General features: G+C 34.5%; 1 protein-coding gene across 4 annotated transcripts in view; it reads left to right on the forward strand.

Annotated features, from left to right (window-relative positions):
- COL19A1 (collagen type XIX alpha 1 chain) overlaps window positions 1–21,054 on the forward strand; it is a 312,174-nt gene that overhangs the window by 123,127 nt on the left and 167,993 nt on the right. For all 4 annotated transcript variants that reach the window (XR_011996755.1, XM_072735110.1, XM_072735118.1 and 1 more), the window contains 3 exons: window positions 3,948–4,001; window positions 13,844–13,897; window positions 15,541–15,576. Coding sequence is in view for 3 of the 4 variants with exons in the window: in XM_072735110.1 (XP_072591211.1) it covers window positions 3,948–4,001; window positions 13,844–13,897; window positions 15,541–15,576 (144 nt within the window). In the remaining variant the exon portion in view is untranslated. The remainder of the gene's footprint in view (window positions 1–3,947; window positions 4,002–13,843; window positions 13,898–15,540; window positions 15,577–21,054) is intronic.

The raw sequence follows: 21,054 nt of genomic DNA on the forward strand, positions 1-21,054 counted from the left end.
TTTTGGAATAATTCTGAAATTAGGTTCACCAAAGAATGGGTATTAGAAAAATCTTAAATGTAATCTAATTTCCATTTATCCTCTTTCCTTTGCTTGAGATTGCATTTAAGTTTGCATCAGACCAGAATGATTTATTGTATTTTCAAAGAAACTTCTAGAAATGTTCTTTTGGCTTTGTTTTTTAATCTTTTTTGCTTTTGAAATTATCCAAACACTGAGAAACAATCCTAATGCATTTACTTTCTAACAACCTCTGATGTCAAATCAGTTTTCTTTAATTCTAGTTTAAATCTTTAATGCTGTAGTTTTCTTTTTATGCACATTCTACTCAATGGAGAAGAAGAGAACAGCTGGTCACTATTGTCAAAGTTCTTTTGTTTGGGACTTATTAAGTATGCAACTCTTGAATTTCTTTCTTTTTCCTGTCTGCATACACAACTCCCACTGGTTTTTTTGGAGGATGGTAGAATTTGCAATGTAGAGGCCTTACTAGTGCTAGCGTATAACCTGATGAATGGATACCAATTAAAATATTAATCATCAAGTAGCATTTCTTTTATATTCCTTGTAATGAATGGCCTGCTTTATTTATGCTCAGTTACCAATTGGATATTATTCTTTTTCTTATAAATGATAAAAGCTCTTTGCATTTTAGTGATGTTAACTACTAAGCCACCACATAATACTTTTTCCCATCTTGTAATTTGCCTTTTAGTTTAGTTTATAATATTTTTGCCTTATCAGTCTATAATTAATATTTTGTCAAATATGTTTTCCCTATTCTCAATTTCTTCTTTTGGTTTCACACTTAGAGTCACCTTACTCATCATGAGCTCTGAGCTATGTTCACTTGTATTTTTTTCTGTTCCTTTAATATTTTTAAGTGAGCTCTTTAACCCATCCAGAATTAGCTTCAGTGCAGGATTGCACATTTAATCCTAGTGAAGTTCATGTTGTTTATTACAGCACATTGCTTCAGTCTGTTGTAACATTCCATATCATGAGTCTGTTGCATATATAATGATGGTGTGTAATATATCAGTGGTCCTCAACTGTAGGCAATTTTACTTTCAATGGAAAATTGGCACTATCTAGAGACGTTTTTATTTGCCAGGACTGAGGGTAGACAGGGTAGAGAGAGACTGAGTAGAAGCCAGGGATGAGGTTAAATATCCTACAATATACAGGATAGCCCTCATAACAAAGAATTGTCAATAATGTCAAGATGAAGAGACCTTAATAGATGAGGGAGAGGGAAAAATCCATTGGTTACTATTCTTCTCCCAGTTACCTATTCCCCAATAGTAGTATTGGCAAAGCCACGTTTCTGTTTCCTATTCTGAGGAACACTGGAAGAGACTTTGCCTCCTGCTTGGAAGAAATCCAGATATACTCTGCATTTTTAAATCATCTCTGGACTATTTCAAAAACAAATGAGCTGAATCATTTTAGAGTTTTAGAGCATAGACCCTCGAGCCATGTTGCCTGAGCTGAAGCAGATTCTGCCTCTAAGTAGCTGTGTGACCCCAAGCAACTTATATAGCCTCTCTGTCTTCAGTTTCCTCATCTGTAAAATGAGAGTAATAGTCCTATACTTATCCTGGATTGTCACAGAATTACAAGATGCTTAAAGCAGTGTTTAACATGTAGTAAACATGATAGGATTTGTTAACAATGATAGTAGAGTGAATAACTTGGTTTTTGTGAGCCTTATTTGATCACAGTGACCTGTACTTGCTTTTTTATATAATTATACTTTTAAAAATCCATTGCAGACTTTTGGGAGTGATCAAATGAAGCAGCATGTTTCTTCCGTAGCCTTCTGCTACATCTCTAATCCTCTTCCTGTGCAGCATAAACCCCATCAGATGATCAACTCTGTTCTGTCTATACATATTCTTAACTTTTATTATCACTGTCAAGCTTGCAGATTTCTTTATAGGCGTTTATCTCTTTAATATGTAGAGTTGCTTATTTTTTTCTCCTATGTAAACCATTAATTTGGAATAAAGATGATATTCATTTTTAGTTACATTCTGAAAGTTGATGATATATCCATAGAATTATACCTGTCTCTATGTGCCAGAAATTTCAATGCATGCTATTAATGTGTACTGAATGCATTTTGTGTCATCATGAAGACACCATGTTGTTTCTTATTCTGCTTTCTAGATGATATTTTCTTCTGTGTATTTCTGATCCTCTTAATTCCCATTTTGCTTTTTTGTCATATATAACATCCTCTGGAATAGCACTGTTCAATGGAATTTTCTGTAATCATAGAAGTGTTCCAATCTGCACAGTCCAATAGTATAGGCACCATTCAGCACTTAAGTGTGACTAGGACAACTGAAGAGCTGAGTTTTAAATTTTATTTAATCTTAATTAATTTAAAGGTAAATAGTCACATGTGGCTGGTGGCTACAACCTTGAACAGCACAGATCTAGACTATTTCCTCACCCTTCCATTTTCAGTTTAAAATTTGCAGCTTTATTTTAACTTGAACCTATTCCAATGTGTTTGTATATACTTTCGTTTATCCTACATATTATATATATTATGTTCTAGTTATTAAGTTATTTTTGCTTCATATCCTGTGTTTTCAATAGTATAATAATACATAGTCATAGATTATTTCGATATCATAATAATACATAGTCTTAGATGAATACATAGTCTTAGATCTAGTAATATATAGTCTTAGAGTGTATAATGTATTTTCTCATAAAGTTAGATACTTGCTTTCCCTTAGGCTTTTTTTAATGTATAAAATAATAGTATTCACTACAAGAAAAAAATGAAGGGAAAAGAACAACAGAATAAAGAAGAGAATAAAAATGATCCTAGTGGCACAAAGCAGAGAGTACTACAAACACTACCACATATACACACACTGTGTTATATGATAGACCTAGCAACTTGGATGAGTTCTTTATATGCATATTATTTTATTTTTTAGCATTTTATTGATTATACAGATAATACATGTTTGTTTTAAAAAATTAAAAAACAAGAATATAGTGAAGGAAAAAAATCACCAATAATCACAGAAACCATAGATTAACTACTTCTATTGTTCTGGTTTGTCTTCTTACAGTATTGTTTCTAAGACCCATCATAGGTGGATACATAAGTTGGTGGACAAGTAGGTAGGTAGATAGTTAGGTAAATAGGTATTTAATTGGTTTTGAATTATGCTACAGATGTGCAGAATTTGCCAATAAAAGTATACATATTTCAGATGATAATCAAAAATATATGTCACTATGGGTACGTATCATAAACAATTGGTCATTTTGAGCATTTATAACTTTAAATTAATAAAATATATATTTGTTAGCATTAATTCATTAAATTTGTCAGTTCCTTAATTGTATCATACTTTTCATATCATAAGAATTTTCCTGTAGTATAAAGTAAAATTCATAAACATAATTTTAACAGCTGTATTATAGTCCATTATATCTAAATACTATAATTTATTTAATCAGTTCCCTTTTATTGGACATTTAGGATATTTCTCCTTCTTACTGCTATAAATAGCATTCCACTCTACAATTTAGTGCCTAAAACTTTTCATGTCTGATTATTTCCCTAGGATACATTCTTAGAAGCAGAATTACTGGGCCAAATTAAATGAACAGATTTAAGACTCTTGATATATTTTGCCAAATTGCCTTCCAGAAAGTTCTTTGTTGCTTATAGAAGAAAATAAATAATCCTTGTTCTATTTCTACCCTTTAATCATTTTTATACAGCTTTTCTTTGAACCTTTAAACTTGTCTTTGGTTTTAGGACTCAGAATTGTTTTTTTAATAAATGTTTCAGGGGATTAGCAAAGTAATCACATTGTTATAAATGCCCCGACAAGGTAACTCTCTTGTTTTTTCTTAGTAAAGGTTCTCAGGATATAACATTTTTCATTGTATAAATTGTTTCTTTCTAGGGTGAACAAGGAGAAAAAGGAGATCCAGGTCCGGCTGGCATTAATGGACAAAATGTAAGCCTAACTTGTTTTTCTAATACTCTGTTTACATTTTGCCACAGAAATATTTTGACTACCTAAGGGTATGAAGACTTTACTATCTATGGAAGAACTGGCCACAATCAAGGCAAAATCAAGAATCAAGGCAGTGTTTTACATGGTTCCATGTTCTTAGTGTCATCATGGGTTGCCCTTTGGGTTTATATATTTCATATTGTGTCATCTTTAACAGAGCTTTCTTTTTTTATTGTTTCTGGATTGCATTTTTTCTTGTCTTCCTTTGTCTTTTTTCTTCTTACATACATTCTCATGTGGTCTGTGTTCTTACCCATGGTTACTCTTTATCTTTTTTTCTTTGTGTCACTCTTCTTCTTAAATCAAAGTTCCATCTACTAAAGGATCTGCATGGGTGGGATTGCAATGATGAAAAGAAAAGGAGAAGGGGAGGGGAGACTTGTATCTCTGTGTTACTCCTTTTCCACCACACCAGGTCATTGGCCTCAGGGATACTATTGCCTGTAACATTCTGATGTTCTAGCATCTCCTCTTCTTTCCCTTAAAATGACAATCCCCACCCCACCCCCACCTCCTGAGCTTTACTTTGATTCTTATGGTAAAATTTGAAGATTACCCCAAATCTGGGTTTTTCTCTGAAATATATACTAATCTTCTGGTCATCAAAATCACCATTTACTGTAGATATACTAACCTTACTGGGGAAAGTGACCACCATGAGAGTTACTTTTTCCCAGTTTTCTTTTTCACTTTCGTAAACATGTTTTAGAAAGTTCTGAGAGGCTACACTATTTGCTTTATAGATAAAAGAAAAGGAAACTATATTTGGTCCCCTAATGCCTTCGAGGCATATGAAACCCATCTTGTATGCAGTAGATCACTACTACTTTGTGAACAAAGAAGGATACCTGGGTGTGGAGAAGAAATACCCCAAAAAGGAAAAAAGGGTTAACCCCAGGAATTAACCCTATAGTCAACACTGGATTGAAGTTCTGACCCCTCACAGCTTTACTCTCTTATTACTTCCTGAGGAGCCCCGTTCATATATTTTATATGACTCTCATTCTTATTCCTTTCCCCTTTGAAGTGATTATTCTATATGAGAGGAAGGGAACTGGTACCTAGGGCTTGTAGCAGGAGGAATCTCTGCAATCTTCTCTAGTTCTTTACAATGTATCAAGACATTGATGTCACACCTGTTGGCTCATACACTTAAACAGAGCATCTGATTCATCTCCCTTCCCCACCAGTGGAAGTACCTGGTATCATAGTAAGAGTTCTGGTGTTGAAACCCAGAGCCCACCATGTACAGTTCCGTCACTAGCTAAGAAAATCACTTCTATGTGTGTAGAGGATGGGCTTAGAATGTAAGGTCGCCATCACTATGATGTCCTATAATTTATTTAAAAAGATATTTTTAACATTACAAACTTAAAGAGCAGCACACAAACTTGATGAAAGTTGAAGCATCCATTCAGGTTATTGGAATTCATTTCTACTGCATATAAGGAAATGAAGGAATAACAAAACAATACAGCTGGAGCCAGAGTATGGAAAGTGCTGTATTTGAGGATGTTTGCCCTCTTTCCTCTGAACAGTGGGGAGACGTCATCCAAGCTGTGCTTAAATGAAGATTAGCTTTACTGTGTGTTGTGTAAAATGGATAAAATTCAGACCTTTGCCTATATTTGTTTTTCTATTATATTCTTCATGAGAGCAAAGATCATTTCTTGGATTCCCTAGTACTTAGTAAATATTTTCAGAGTAAGTTCCCAGTAATTATTTGCCAAATTGTCATTTTAAAAACTGAGAAAGTATTATAATAGTCTAAAATATAAGTAATTAGAGCCTAAAGGAGGATAACAGAGATGGAAAGGAATGCACAGATAGTATTATTACAATGTAAAACATGCAATTTGGCACTTGATAGCATTGAAAACTCAAAAATAGCTCAAGATTTTGATTGTTCATTATAGGAAGGATATTATCTTGTGAAGGTTTAGGAGTATTGAAGGAAATTAAATTAATGATAGTGTTACAAAAGATAACCAAGCTGCATGTGTGTGGGCTTCCTGAGATAGAGACACAAAACAAAGATTTTTATAATGTCATTAAGATAACATTGGAATTGAAATAGTGAGGGACTTATCCAAACACATGAATAAAACTGGAGATTTGAGGGGTTGGAAACTGAAATCTATTTACATTAACTTAGAGATTTGGAAATTTTTCTTAAGTAAGGTTATTTGGCCTTTTAGAAATAATTAATTGATAAACACATATATTTGCATGCCTACTACATCCCAAATGATTGGCAGCCATTGTAGGAGTTTTAAATCTGAATAAGACCAACCTGTTAAGAGAGTACGTAGTGTAGTGGGCAGTGATGTAGGAAACGCTGTTAAGGATCAACACCAATGGCCAAGAAAGAATTCTTGAGGCATCTTTGATGCAAAACGGTGGTTTTATTAAAGTACAGGTACAGGACCTGTGGGCAGAAAGAGCTGCACTGAGGTCTTGAGGAGTGGCCCAGTATATACTTCCAAAGTGGGAGGGGGTTAGGGATATTGTAGGTCTCTAAGGAGTTTTGGAAGCAAGGATCTCAGGACCTTGAGGAGGCTAGCTATTGTTGAGAAAAGGTCATTTATTACCACCTAATAAAATCTTAGTCATGAGACCCTTCAAATGTATATGGGTGGGCCATATGCTTGGGGGATGATTGCTAGCATGTATTTTGGGGGTTTAGAGATAAAGGAAATTTCTAAAGGAATTTTTATATGTTAAAGTAGACTTACAGGATCCTGGGGATCAGGCTAAGATTGTCTTTTGCCCTTAGCCGAGTATTAACATCAAGGTAGTTGAGTCCCTAGAGGAAGGTTACTCTGCCTGTTTGAAAGACTTGTGAATGAATGGGCTGTAGGTAGTAAGGACATTTAATAAATTTTCTTCTGCCTTTTTTTCCCCACATCAGGCAGTGCAACCTTTCTTTGAGAAGGATCTTGGAAGGGTTCTTAGCATGCCCCCAATCACAGAGTTGTCATTTCTTTAGCACCATCATTGTTTAATGTAGCTCATTAGATACATCATAAAACAGGATAAAGCATATTAATTTTTCTCACTTGGTTACTTAATTAATATGTAGATGATAATCCTTTCCTTGATTTTGCCAAAGATAGTCAGGAGTCATGACTAAGGAGAAATAATAAAAAGCAATGAAAATTCTCCTTTTCTCCCTCTACTATCACTAGGAATAAAGAATCAAATGCTCTGCTATTACATCATTAGTGGCGGTATTGTTAATATTGTGTTATTATTCATGAACCATTTTCACAAGGAATTGAAATTTTTTAAAAAGATTTATTTATTTATTTATTATTCATGATAGACACAGAGATTGAGAGAGAAGCAGAAACACAGGAGGAGGGAGAAGCGGGCTCCATGCTGGGAGCATGGATGGAGTGGGACTCCATCCCGGGACTCCAGGATCTCACCCTGGGCCAAAGGCAGGCGCCAAACTACTGGGCCACCCAGGGATCCCCAGGAATTTGAAATTTGATCCTTATTCTTGCTTTATGGACTAGCTATAGCAGGAGGTGATAGCATCTCTATTTTCAGAGGCAAGAAATAAAGGCCTGGGAAATTAAGCCACTTTTTTTTTTTTTTTTTTTTTTTAGAAAATGGTAAAATCAGCTTTTAACCCTGTATGTTTGACTGAAAAGTCTCTTGCTTTCCCACTAAGTCATGCCACACTTGTCATTGCCTATTTTTCAGTGCTAAAACTGACTGTGCAAATTAAAATCATTCAGCATTTATGACAGTTCACTCTGACTTTCAATAAGCACAGGTACACATTCTTAAGGAATGAAGGGCATTATAATAGTGATTTCAATTTGAATTAAAGTCAAGCCATGATGGAGATTTTAACTTGAGAAACATTCTGTTAGAATGCAGAGTGAATAAACTCAATGGGCCAGCTCACTCCAGCTACTTTCCAAGTCAAAGAAAATTGGAAGAATCTAATATTCCTACTAAATGAATTCAAGAGTCCTTTTTAATGGTCTTTATTCTTGCATATTACAAATATCTTGATGTAAATGTATCTTTTAATAATTTCTTCTGTGCTAGCTTTTTCAAAAACTGAGCAAGCTCACTTTGGAAAATGTAAACCTAATTTACAATGAAATATTCAGCAGTTCAGGCTTTCTCAATGTGACATTATTGGCATTTGGGGTAAGACAATTTTTTGTCATGTGGAATTGTCTGGTAAGAGCAGAATGTTTAGCATCCTTAAGGCCCACCAACTAATGCAGCAGTTCTTAATCATTAGGACAAAAAAAATTGCTCTGATATCTTTTTAAATGCATCCTTGGCAGTGTATGTGTTTGTAAACATTGGATTGTTCTCCAAGGTTTTGGAGTATTGGACTAAAGTTATTGGACTTAATACATGCTCATATTTCCCTTATAGTTTAAGTAATGAAAACCAAACATATAAAATTGTCAAAAAATTGAATTGCTAGAATTTAGCCTTTAAAATACAAGACTTCAATTTTACACACATTTGCATTTATAGTTAAATGATTTTGATTGTGACCTACTATGAACTATATTCAACAATTGCATCTTAGAACAGACTTGAGAGGGAGTCTTATAAAGTTGTTAATGTAACCTTTAAAGACAGACTTCCTGAGCTCAGATCTCAGCTCTGCCACTGCCTAACTGGCATGCTACTTGGAACATTACTTATTCCCTCTGTGCCTCACTTTTTTCATTTGCACAATGGGATGATAATATTAATAGCACTTCAGGGCTTTTTTGTGTGTTTGTGTTTGAGGGTAAACAGTTATCATGCATAAAGCATTTATAACAGTGTGTTGCACACAGTAAGAGCTATAAATTTTTTTAAAGATTTTATTTATTTACTCATGAGACGGGGCGGGGGGGCAGAGAGGCAGAGGCAGAGGGAGAAGCAGGCTCCCTGCTCAATGGGGAGCCTGACGGGGATTAGATCCCAGGGCCGAGCATTAGGCAGACTCTTAACCAACTGAGCCACCCAGGCACCCAGGAGCTATATAAACATTTACTATCATTTGAAACCGGATTAAATAAAATACATTTATCTCTAATAGAAATATCGCTTCATTTGTTTGTTTTGTGGGGTTATATAATTAGAAAAGTTTATTTCAATCATTGAATTTAGACTCTTCCTCTGCATCTTTATTATTGTCTTTCAAACATTCCTTATCAGAAATACAGCATCTGATGTTTCTAAAATAATCATATTAATCTCCTTATACCAATGCAATCTGTATTATTAAATACAAAAATGTAGAAATCCCAAAGCTGAGCTATCAGCTAGCAACAGCTGGTGCCATTGCTAGGAAACAAGACACAATCAGTGGGAAGAGGAGGCAAAGAATTAATTGATGGGTCAAAAATTTTTTGATCAATATTATTTTGTATCTTCTGATTTTAAAGATACTACATTCCAGTAAAATTAATTTCATAGTCTGCCTGCTTTTATAATTCTAAATATAATACTGTCCTTCAGCTTTCATCTTACCTTTAGATAGGAGTTCCTGTTTCCACATAACATACTGAGTCAACTACTGTGCTTTTGAGAATCTTTATATACATGATTTTGTTGAGAACTTTGATAATAGATTCCCGTCTTATTCAATATTGAATTCATAGTCTGTTCCATTTGATTCTTTATGCTTTATGGTGAGTGCTACATCTTTTTCTCCCCAGTACTCAATAACCGTTGATAGCAGCACCAGTGTGACATGAGGAGAAAAATTGCACTTGAGAAAAGCATTACTGATCTGTTTCTCAGGGCCTATTATGATGCCCTGGCCTTAAAAACATTGTACTTTGTCACAAGAGGACATGAGTTACATGGGCCCACTTCAATGGCCATAAAAGTAGAAGCTTGATAAATGCAGTACTTCTGAATTGCATTTTATCCTATGTGAGTTAAAGCACAGTGGTACCATATCCATCAAACTGAGTACAAACCTGAACAGAACAAACTATTAATTATCCCTTAAACCTGGACTTGAAAAATAAAAGCAACATTTGTTAAGTACCTACCATGTACTAAGTGTTTTTATAACCTATGATTCTCAGAACAACCCTTCAAAGTAACTATTACTTATACCTATTTAATAGGAAAGCTTGAACAACTTAGGATTTTGCGTAAAATACCACTCTTTTCCTGACTCTCCTGAATGCCACATTTCTGAATCTTGAGTGCCTCCAATGAAATTAGGCTTCCCTGAAAACTGTTCCCTTCACACTTGCTACACTTCCATAATAATATTCAATATTTACATCAGCTTGTAGTTGGTGACATTATTCCCCTACCCTTCCCCCACCCTACCATTTCTTGGTTGATTGAACCAGGGATGGTTACACCGATTCACTGGTCAATAAATTCTCCCCAGAAGTTGCAGTGAGGGTTAGTTTGTCAGGCAAGAAGATTGAACAAAAATTTAATGCATTATTTTATGCCAAAAAATAATATTTTTATAACATGTGATGTGTGATGATTATGAGTCATAGTAGTAACTGGAACACCAGTGTACCCAGAACTCAGTATAACCCCATGCCCCACCATAGAGTTAACCATTTTCTTGAATGTTATGTTTAATGTTGTCTTTTTTAAAAAATAACATTTTCATATTCATATGTTCATAAAGTATAGTTTAGTCTTATATATTTATAGATATTCATTAATATTTGTTGAATGAATGCTGTCTTTCTTAGCCATTTCTTCTTCATGTGTCTTTCTCTACATACTGTTATACCAGGAAGCAGAAAGAAAATCTCTTTTTAAATAAACTTCTCAGCCCAGTAAATGGTACAGCCTCCTATCACTTAATTAAGTCTTGACACCTCCTTTTCTTTGCTCCCTCTTCCAACATATCTGTATGTCTTACTTCCCAGTATGTACAGCTTCTGACCATTCCTCTCCATTTCCAGTATCACCACCTTATCCCAACCACCCTACTCTATTTTGCCTGGAAAACTATGGCAACCCCTTTTCTGCTTCAATCTTGCTGCCTACAATCTATTTTCACATTGTAGCCAAAGTGATTTTTTTTTTTTTTTGGAACAAAGTCACATGTCATTTCTTTGCTTGAAACATTTAAGTAGTTTCCCATTCCATTTAGAACAAAACCCATCCTCCTTTCTGTGGCCTGCAATTCTCTATGTGTACTGACCTTTGTCTAAACTTGACTTGATCTCCTGTTCCTTGTCTGTGTGCTTATGACATTCTGTTCACTCTGGGGGCTTTGGTGTTTGCTATGCCTTCTAACCTCAATGCTTTCCTCCCAGATCTTTGCATGGCAGGATCCTCTGAAACAATAAATGTCTCCACACAGAAGCTGGTTCTGATCACCCCAACTGAAATAGCGGCTCTCTCCCTCTCATTCTTATCATATTCAGCCTAGAGTCCTATTTATCAGCAGTCACCCTCTTCTTATGAGTTCCATGGGAGCAGGAATCTTGACCCTGTTAGGCAAAAATTATTCTCACACTTATTAAAATGGTAAGGAGAGAGGATCCCTGGGTAGCTCAGCATTTTAGTGCCGCCTTCAGCCCAGAGTGTGATCCTGGAGTCCCAGGATCCAGTCCCATGTCGAGCTCCCTGCATGGAGCCTGCTCCTCCCTCTGCCTGTGTCTCTACCTCTCACTCTCTCTCTCTCTCTCTCTCTCTTTGTCTTTCATGAATAAATAAATAAATAAATAAATAAATAAATAAATAAATAAATCAATCTTTAAAAAAATAAAATAAAATAAAATGGTAAGGAGGACTTTCTGTTCAAACCTATTGGAATAGGGGTATTGCAGTAGGGGGGAAAATTGAGATAAACTCCAAATACAAGAACAGGTGAGGATGTATAGCCAATGGAGCGACCAGCTCAGTGAATGGGAAATTGCTAAGAGCAGACCTCAGGGGCAGGAGGATTCTTGACAAACTGACCTAATAGGATTCTTGCTAAAGGCAGGTCACTTACACAACAAAGATAGGGCATGAGGAACTTGATCTGATATAAGGGTGGGGGATTCTTTCTAAACTGATTTAACAAGATTCTTGCTAAAACTGGGCTAAGCAGGCCAAAGGCAGAACATAACAACAGCCAAGGTTGAGGCCTGATCCAGCAGAGGACTCAGAAGAGTCTGACTAAAGTTTGGTCAAGGAGAGAGTCTTTCCCAACCTCTTGTTTTTGTATTTCTAAGTAGCACTATCCAATAGAAATAGAATCTATTGAATATAATACTTATATGGTATATTTGTAAATATGATATTATTTCAAGATAAATATATTTTCCAGTAGCCATCTTAAGAAAAGTAAAAAGAAACAGGTGAAACTCATTTTAATAACATCCAAAATATAAATATCCAAAATATTATCATTTTAATGTATAATCAGTAAGAAAATTATTGAGGTATTTTACATTTTTTGTACTAAATATTGAAAACCTAGTATGTTTTACACTCACAGCACATCTCAATTCAGCCTAATCTCATTTTGCTTATTTGGGAAGGAATGGCTATTTCAAATAATAAGAAAATATCACATCTCAAATATGATTTACTTTTTCACTCATCCTTTTTCTATAAAGATTCTGAGCTAACAGTGGAAGGCATATAGCTGTGAGTTTTATTTCTACAATTGTGAAGTGTGTTTTGCCAATCGGTAGCTGTTTTCAACCCTTAAAGAAATTTTTTCTTAAGGTGTAAGGTTACAGTTTTCACATAATCTCTAAAGGTTAAGTATCCAGTTTTCCTTAATTTCTTTAAATTCATCATAGGATCATATATTAAGTAGTTAAAGCTGATAGCATTTGACATTGTTTATTGACTACAAAATGTCAGTGCTGTGATAGATGGATCCCTAGTCCAGGAAAAGTAAGACCTCTAGATATACTGTGCATTGTGTGGCTTCAGAATATTTCTTTTTTCTATTATTGTTCTTCCCTTATCCAATGTGTTAAATCAAGGATGAAGGAAGGTACTTTTTCCTATTCACCACACAGTCAGGATGTGTCTATCTAACTTTCTTTCTGTTTACACTGTGAATACCTTCAACTGTAGAACTGATTTTTCCTCCAGTGAAATCTATTGTAGTATTTCTGAGAGCTGTCATTTCTGAATCTGATCAACTAAATACCCACTGAAGCACCCAAGAACCTAGAATATTCATGAACATAATTATTTGATACTCTATGTCTTATATAGTTTCATTTAATATCTTTATAAATTCAGGTTAAGAAAATTAGGAATTAGTGGACTAAAACATACTTTAAAACAGGAAAGCAACTACATTATAGTTTCAGGCTGTGAGGGATAGGAAAAGAATATGTCCTTTATATATATTTCCCCCACAATTAGATTACTTGATAGAGACATAAAAATGCTTTTAATTTAATTCTTGAATTTTTTTGGCAAGCTTTATAAAGGCCAAATCAATGCTAAATCAAAGGTATTTACAACATCCACAAATTTAATCCAAAGTGGATACTTAAAAGCTCATATAGATCTAAATGATGTTCTCCCAGATGGTGAATTAATGTAATTTTAGCAGGAAGCAAAGTTGCACAAATATGCAGTATTCAGGACTCACGCTGATTTAATGTATCTGTACTCACCACAACGCAGATGTTGCTTATCATTTTAGTGCCAGTTGTCTCTGTTTCTCTCTATACTACAAACTGAAGAATGGGATTTGGGAGTTCAGTAAATTATTTTATTTTGTGGCTAATGACTTGTTAGAAATTCAAGCTTTTTGTGAATTGTGTATAGAAATCACATTGATTGTATTCTTTATATAGGGTTTGAAAGGTGACTTGGGTCCTCATGGTCCACCTGGCCCAAAAGGAGAAAAGGTATTGTGTTCTCCCAGAGAAATGCCAGTTTTTCTTAAGAAAACTCTAAAAATGCTTGCACTGACTTTTCATTGATACTATTTAACTGCCAAAAGTTAATTTTGTTAAAATTAACCAAAGGCTGTTATGTTAAAAGCATCCGAAGAAAAGCCTTTTGGTTCATTTAATTAGTTTGAAGAGACTAAATGCACAACTGCTAGTTGACATTAATTTGTGTTTATAAGATTTCACTTTCTCTCCCTCACTTAACAGCATTAGCTATTCCATTGCCAAATTAGCAACTGTGCCTTGTATCAGGGAATTTTGCCAATAGCACTGAACTGCTACCATAATGGTGAAGCAGGTGGCCTTTGGGGGGAAGGAGGTTAACTTTCTAACTCAGTCTCAGTCTGAATGCTTCATTTCCTACCACTTTTTCTCGCATGCCATTTTATAATGATATATTGGCAGTGACCTTTAAAAGAGATTTAAAAATACTAAAAGGAAGAATCATTTAGAATAAGGTCATTGGATGATCTCAATTTAATAACAATTGTACTTGTGGGTGTTTTATTATCTCTATTTTCAGCACATTTGGGAATCCTTGTCTGTCTTCAATATTTACCTCTATGTTAAAGTTGATCTTACAAATTGGTCCTCAGTGACCGAGTTAAGCTATGTCAATGTTCCCCAACAAGTATTGGCTATTTTTATTCAATTGTTCCAAAAAGTAATGACTACTCCATGCTGTCTTAACTTTTGAGGTGACTATGTTAGATGAGAAAAGAAAAAGTTACAGAGATACCCTCAACATTAGAGCATAGCTCAGAACTTCATGCCACAGAGTTTTTTTCCATCATGTCCACCTAAAAAGCATTATAGTAATAATGCTTGATCTTAATGATTAAGAGTTCTTATTAAATAAATAGGGGTCCTGATACAATAAAGCATATAGGTGACATATAAATGAGAAAACAGTAAACTTTTAGATAAGCCATTTTTTAAAAGATTTTGAAAAGTCTCTCTATGTCCACCTGGTAATTTGTATTCACATAGGTTAGCAAAGCAATTTTCATATTTAAAAATACATAAATATAGGCAAAGCCTCTTGAAATTAATGGCAAATGCAATGTCAATTTAGCAGAGCTTTATAAGAGGCAGTGGGACTGCTTCTTGCAGCTGGGAGGCATGAAGTGGGGAGATCCACTTATTATTTCTGCTGATCCTCATACTAACTTTGTCAGAAAAATTATCTGTCATGACACTTCCCAGCTGCTCCATTGGCAAGTAACCATATTTGAAAAGATATTCTTTCTAATTTTGGATTAGTAGACAAAAGAATAGAAAATTAGATTATTTTAGCTTTTCCAAACAAGTTTTGCAGAAAGCACAGGGGTACATAAGGTGATATTTATATCATGAGAGTTAAAGCACGCGATACATTTGTCATCGTATGATAGGATACAGACTCCTATCAGATCAAAATCTATTTTTCTTTCAAAATGTGTGTGTGTGTGTATATACATATATATGTGTGTGTATATATATATATATATATATATATATATATATATATATATATATATAGCTTCTATCCATTCAGAAAACTTATAAATAAAATATCCAAAGGGATTAATAGTGACTGTAATTTTAATCTGTTTTAGGGAGATACAGGACCTCCAGGACCACCAGCCTTAACTGTAAGTATTCCTGAAACCAGAATTCAAAATTGAAATATGTTATCCTGTTTATTATTCACAATACATCATGACTAAACCAAAATTTATGCCATAAAATATTTGAGAACTGAAAGTGACCTTAGAGAAGATCTAGCCAAACCTCCAGATTTTTAAGATGGGGCATCTACCCACATCAGTGAAGTACTTAACCTGAGGTCATACCAGTAGTTATTAGAAAAGTCTGGAGGCAGTACCAATCCTGAACAAGATTCTCTACCCTCCATATGGTTCATAATTGTGGCCCTTGAATGTTTGATTATACATTCTTAATATGACATTTAAAGTTAATGGAAGAAGAGACTATTCTACTTATTTTAAAAACTGTAAAAGATGAGCCGCTCAGGTGGCTCAGCGGTTTAGTGCTGTCTTCAGCCCAGGGTGTGATCCTGAAGACCCGGGATTGAGTCCCACGTCAGGTTCCCTGCATGGAGCCTGCTTCTCCCTCTGCCTGTGTCTCTGCCTCTCTCTCTCTCTCTCTGTCTCTCATGAATATATAAATAAAATCTTTAAAAAAAACTGTAAAAGAACAAAATAAACTATAATCCCAATAGGTAAAAAACAGCTACTATTTAAACTGATTGTTACATTCCCCAAAACCTGTCCAAGACCATTGTTTTTTTTTCCTATGTAATTTGATTCTGAGATTTACAAATGATAAATGGAGATATTTCAGTAACATATTTATGAGAAAAGTTTCTAATGTGCACATAATGGGATTGTTCTCAATTAAATGGCTCATCATTTATTAAGCATTTAATCATAAATATATAATGACTTTATATTTAGATATAATTTACCATTATAGATTTTTTTCATAGGTCATTAAGGAGTCTCATTTAACTTAAAGATTTGGTCTAACGATGACTCTAAGTCTAATAGAAAAGAGGAAACTTTCTTAAATAAGGTCATTTGTAGCCTGAGGTCTCTTCAATTTTATGTTGATATTACCTAATGACATAAATTAAGAATTGAAATCATCAGTTTTGAGGCCCGTTCTGATCATAGAAGGTCAGGTTTAAAAAGAAATCTTCTAGTATCAAAAAAAAAAAAAAGAAAAGAAAAGAAAAGAAATCTTCTAGTATCTGTGTTGAGCTCTTCCCAGTAAGGCAGCACAGTAATCACAAAGACTGTGTGGCTTTAATAACATTTGTATTTATCTTTGTATTTGAAAATGTCATTCTGAACAATATGTTAATAATGTCTTATACAAATAATTTTTGCAATGCTTACTTAAAGGACAAATATTTATTCATACATGAAAAATCTAAGGAGTCAAACAGATGATCTAGGAATAACCAAATTCAATTTACAATGGAATTCTGTGCTTGAAGCTTTTATTTTCAAGATGGAAATAAAAACTATTTGAGAAGTTGTTTTAACTACATATTATTCAGCTTTTTTATACTTTGTGGAGTTTATTTTTAAAATTATTTGGCAGTGATTTAGACTTAAACCTGCTCATTTTATCTAAGTCACATGCTTGCTTTTGTTCAACTAAGTTCCACACTCACCCACTCTATTTAGTTATCTGATTTTGTAATCATTTCCAACTTGTGTTTAAAGAGCAAAATGTAGTCAGGTCTATGTTTGTCATTTCACCTGATAATGCAAATTTGCTCCCTTACCCAGAAAATTGGATTGGAATATATCTATTTTAAGGAATTATTATTATTGGAGAGGGAGAGAGAAAAAGTGTGCATGTGGGAGTGGGGGTTGGGGGTGGAGGAAGGGAGAGGCAGAGGGAGAAAGAGAATCTTAAGCAGGCTGTACACCCAGTGCAAAGCCCATTGTGGAGCTTAATCTCACAACCCTGAGATCATGACCTGAGCCAAAATCAAAGTTGGACACTTAATTGACTGAACCACCCAGGCACTCCTACTTTATGGATTTTTAATGACAGCTAATGTCTTCCTGCCAAGTTGTACCCTGTAGATGCCCCTGCACTATTTAGCTGTCAGGCACGGAGAGAGTACAAATGAATTTTTACCCTTACATAAAAATATAATAAGCCAAAAGCCACTCTGAAATGAGATGTTTTATTTCATCAAGTTAAATATTAGTATTATTTGGATATTACTAATATATACTTGTCATTAGTTTATTAACATAATTAATTGTTTAAAAATGAGGAGACATGAATAGACATTTTTCCAAAAAAGACATATAGATGGCCAACAGATGCATGAAAAGATGCTTAATATCACTCATCATCAGGGAAATACAAATCAAAACTATAATGAGATACCACCTCACACCTGTCAGAATGGCTAAAATTAACAACACAGGAAACAACAGTTGTTGGCAAGGATGTGGAGAAAGGAAAACCCTCTTAAATTGTTGATGAGAAGGCAAACTGATGCAGCCATTGTGGAAAACAGTATGGAGGTTCCTCAAAAAGTTAAAAATATAACTACTCTATGATCCAGCAATTGTCAAAGGACACAAAAGTATTTACTCAAAGGGATACATGCACCCTGTTGGTTATAGCAGCATTATCAACAATAACCAAACAATGGAGAGAACCCAAGTGTCCATCAACTGCTGAATGGATAAAGAAGATGTGTGTATACACACACACACACACACACACACACAATGGTATATTATTCAGCCACAAAAAAGAATGAAATCTTGGTATTTGCAATGGCATGGATGGAGCTAGAGAGTATTATTATTATGCTAACTGAATTAAGTTGATCTGAGAAAGACAAATACCATATGATTTCACTCATATGTGGAATTTAAGAAATAAAACAAATGAACATAGCAGTAAAAAGAGAAAGAGAGAAAGAGAGAAAAGCAAACCAGGAAACAGACTCTCAACTATAGAGAACAAATTGATGGTTACTAGAGGGTAGGTGGGTGGGGAATGGGTTAAAAAGGTAATGAGTAATAGGGAAGGTACTTGTTGTGATGAGCACTGGGTATTGTGTATAAGTGATGAATCACTAAGTTCTACACCTGAAACTAATATTACACTGTAGGTTAACTAACTGGAATTTAAATAAAACTTAAGGGGTATCTGGGTGGCTCAGTCAGTTAAGCATCATGATCTCAGGGTCATGAGATGGAGCCTGCATTGGGCTCCACTCTGGGCATGATGGAGACTGCTTCAGATTCTCTCTCTCTATCCCTCCCTCCCCACACTTGCTCATGCTTACACTCTCTCTCAAAAAATGAATGAATGATTTATTGAATGAATGAATGAAAACTTGGAAAGAAAATAAATAAATTTTTTTAAAAATTTAAAAAGAAAATAAATATTTTTAAAAATTAAAAAAATGTTAGTTAGGAAATAGGGAGGAAGTGAAATGCATATAATCTTATCATGTACTAAATATTTAATTGATTTTTATAAGGTAGATTAATATATTTTAATGAAGTGATCGATAACAGTTTTCAAGGAAGATAAACTTGAAAGTTATACTGACTCCACTATATTTAGATTAAAGGAGGTACTGTTATCTGAGAGTCAATAAATTGAAAGTTCATTCATAGTGTTTCTCAAAGGTATTTGCACACTAAAATCACTAGAGAGCTTTCAAACATACCAACCTGGGCTCCACCCCCAGAAATTACAATTCAGTAGATCTGATGTGGACCAGTATATTTTATTTATTTTATTTTATTTTATTTTATTTTATTTTATTTTATTTTATTTTATTTTATTATTTTATTCTATTCATTTTATTTACTTACTTACTTACTTACTTACTTACTTACTTTTTAAAGATTTTATTTATTCATGAGAGACACAGAGAGAAAGGCAGAGGGAGAACCAGGCTCCATGCAGGGAATCCAATGCAAGATTTGATTCCAGGACTGCAGGATCACACCCTGAGCCAATGGCAGAGATGCCCAACCGCTGAGCCACCCAGGCATCCCAGGACCAGTATATTTTAAAGCTCCTAGGGTACTTCTAAATATGCAGTTGGAATTGAAAGCCATTGTATATGGGTACTGTAATGGAACAAGGTTTCTTCCTGTTCAAAAAATTCTTTTAGACTTTTGAAGAAGTCTGGGTTTTATCTGAAATACAACTTAATGCATTGTAATAAAGAAATGTAAACATCTCTTTCCATTTGGGAGGTATACTAGTGAAACTAAATTAAGACTGAAGGCTGGTTGGTTAAGTAGAGGAGATTAAGGCTAGAAAGATACCTTTAATTACAGCCTTAACCAGCCATTCAAGGACTGCAGTAAGCTCAAGTGCCTTAATACTTCTCAGAATTTAAGGTGCCCAAGAACATTCAGAGGTCTTGTTCAAATACATATTTCATTTCATAAGTCTGAGGTGGGATGTGAGATTCTACATTTCTAACTGGAGGATGCAGGTGCTGCTGGTCCTCAGACCATACTTCAAGTCCAAGGGCTTAGGACTCAACCCCCAGCTGCACCATCATTTCATAGATTAGTGGATAGATTAGTGGCTCCGTACCCATACTGTATGTCAGATGTACACAGATCACGTGATGTAGGTGTGTTTATCTTTACATTTTTCCTGCTTTTCCTGAGTTCCTTTGATCTATAAATTTATTTATCTCACCTAATTTGGGAAATTTTTGTCTGTTATTTCATCAAATTTGTTTTCTGCCCTATTATCTCTCTCTTCTCCTTCTGAGACTCTGATTACATATATGTTGCGCTTTTAAAATATTTTGCTTTCCATCTAATTCTCTCTTCTTGTGAATGAATCATTTCTAGTGGACTCTTTCCAAGCTTACTCATTATTGGTCATTTCCATTCTGCTATTAAGACCACTCTTCAAATTTTTCAATTCAGATACTATATTTTTAAGTTAGTGAAGTTCTATTTGTTTTTTTAAAAAATAATGTCTGTTTCTCTGCTAACATTTTCTATCTTTTTGCTCACTGGGAGCCATATTTTCCTTCATGTCCTTGAAAGTAGTTTTAATAGATGCTTTATTTTAATATCTTTGTATTAGAATTCCATCATCTGAAGGATGCCTGGGTGGCTCAGTTGGTTGAGTGTCTGCCTTCGGCTCAGGTCATGATCTCAGGGTCAAGGGAATTGAGCCCTGCATCACTGGGCTCTCTGCTCAGAAGGGAGTCTGCTTCTCCCTCATCTTACACTGTGCTCTCTCTCTCTCTCAAATAAATAAATAAATAAAATCTTTAAAAAAAATTTGTCATCTGATTAATGTCAAATTGTCTCCTCCAGTCTTTTCTCTTATTAAAAAAGATTTTATTTATTTATTTATCTGTTTATTTATTTATTTATTTGAGGGAGAGAGAGAGAGAGAGAGGGAGAGAGAGAGAGAGAAAGGAGGAAAGAGCAGAGGGAGAGGGACAAAAAGATTCCTCACTGAGCCCGGAGCACAACATGGAGCTCAATCTCACCCCAAGATCATGACCTGAGCTGAAATCAGGAGGCACTTAACTGCCTGAGCCACTAGACACCCATCTTTTCTTTTTAGAA

The sequence above is a fragment of the Vulpes vulpes genome, chromosome 1 (assembly GCF_048418805.1).
Source record: "Vulpes vulpes isolate BD-2025 chromosome 1, VulVul3, whole genome shotgun sequence".
In the NCBI taxonomy this organism is placed as follows: Eukaryota; Metazoa; Chordata; class Mammalia; order Carnivora; family Canidae; genus Vulpes; species Vulpes vulpes.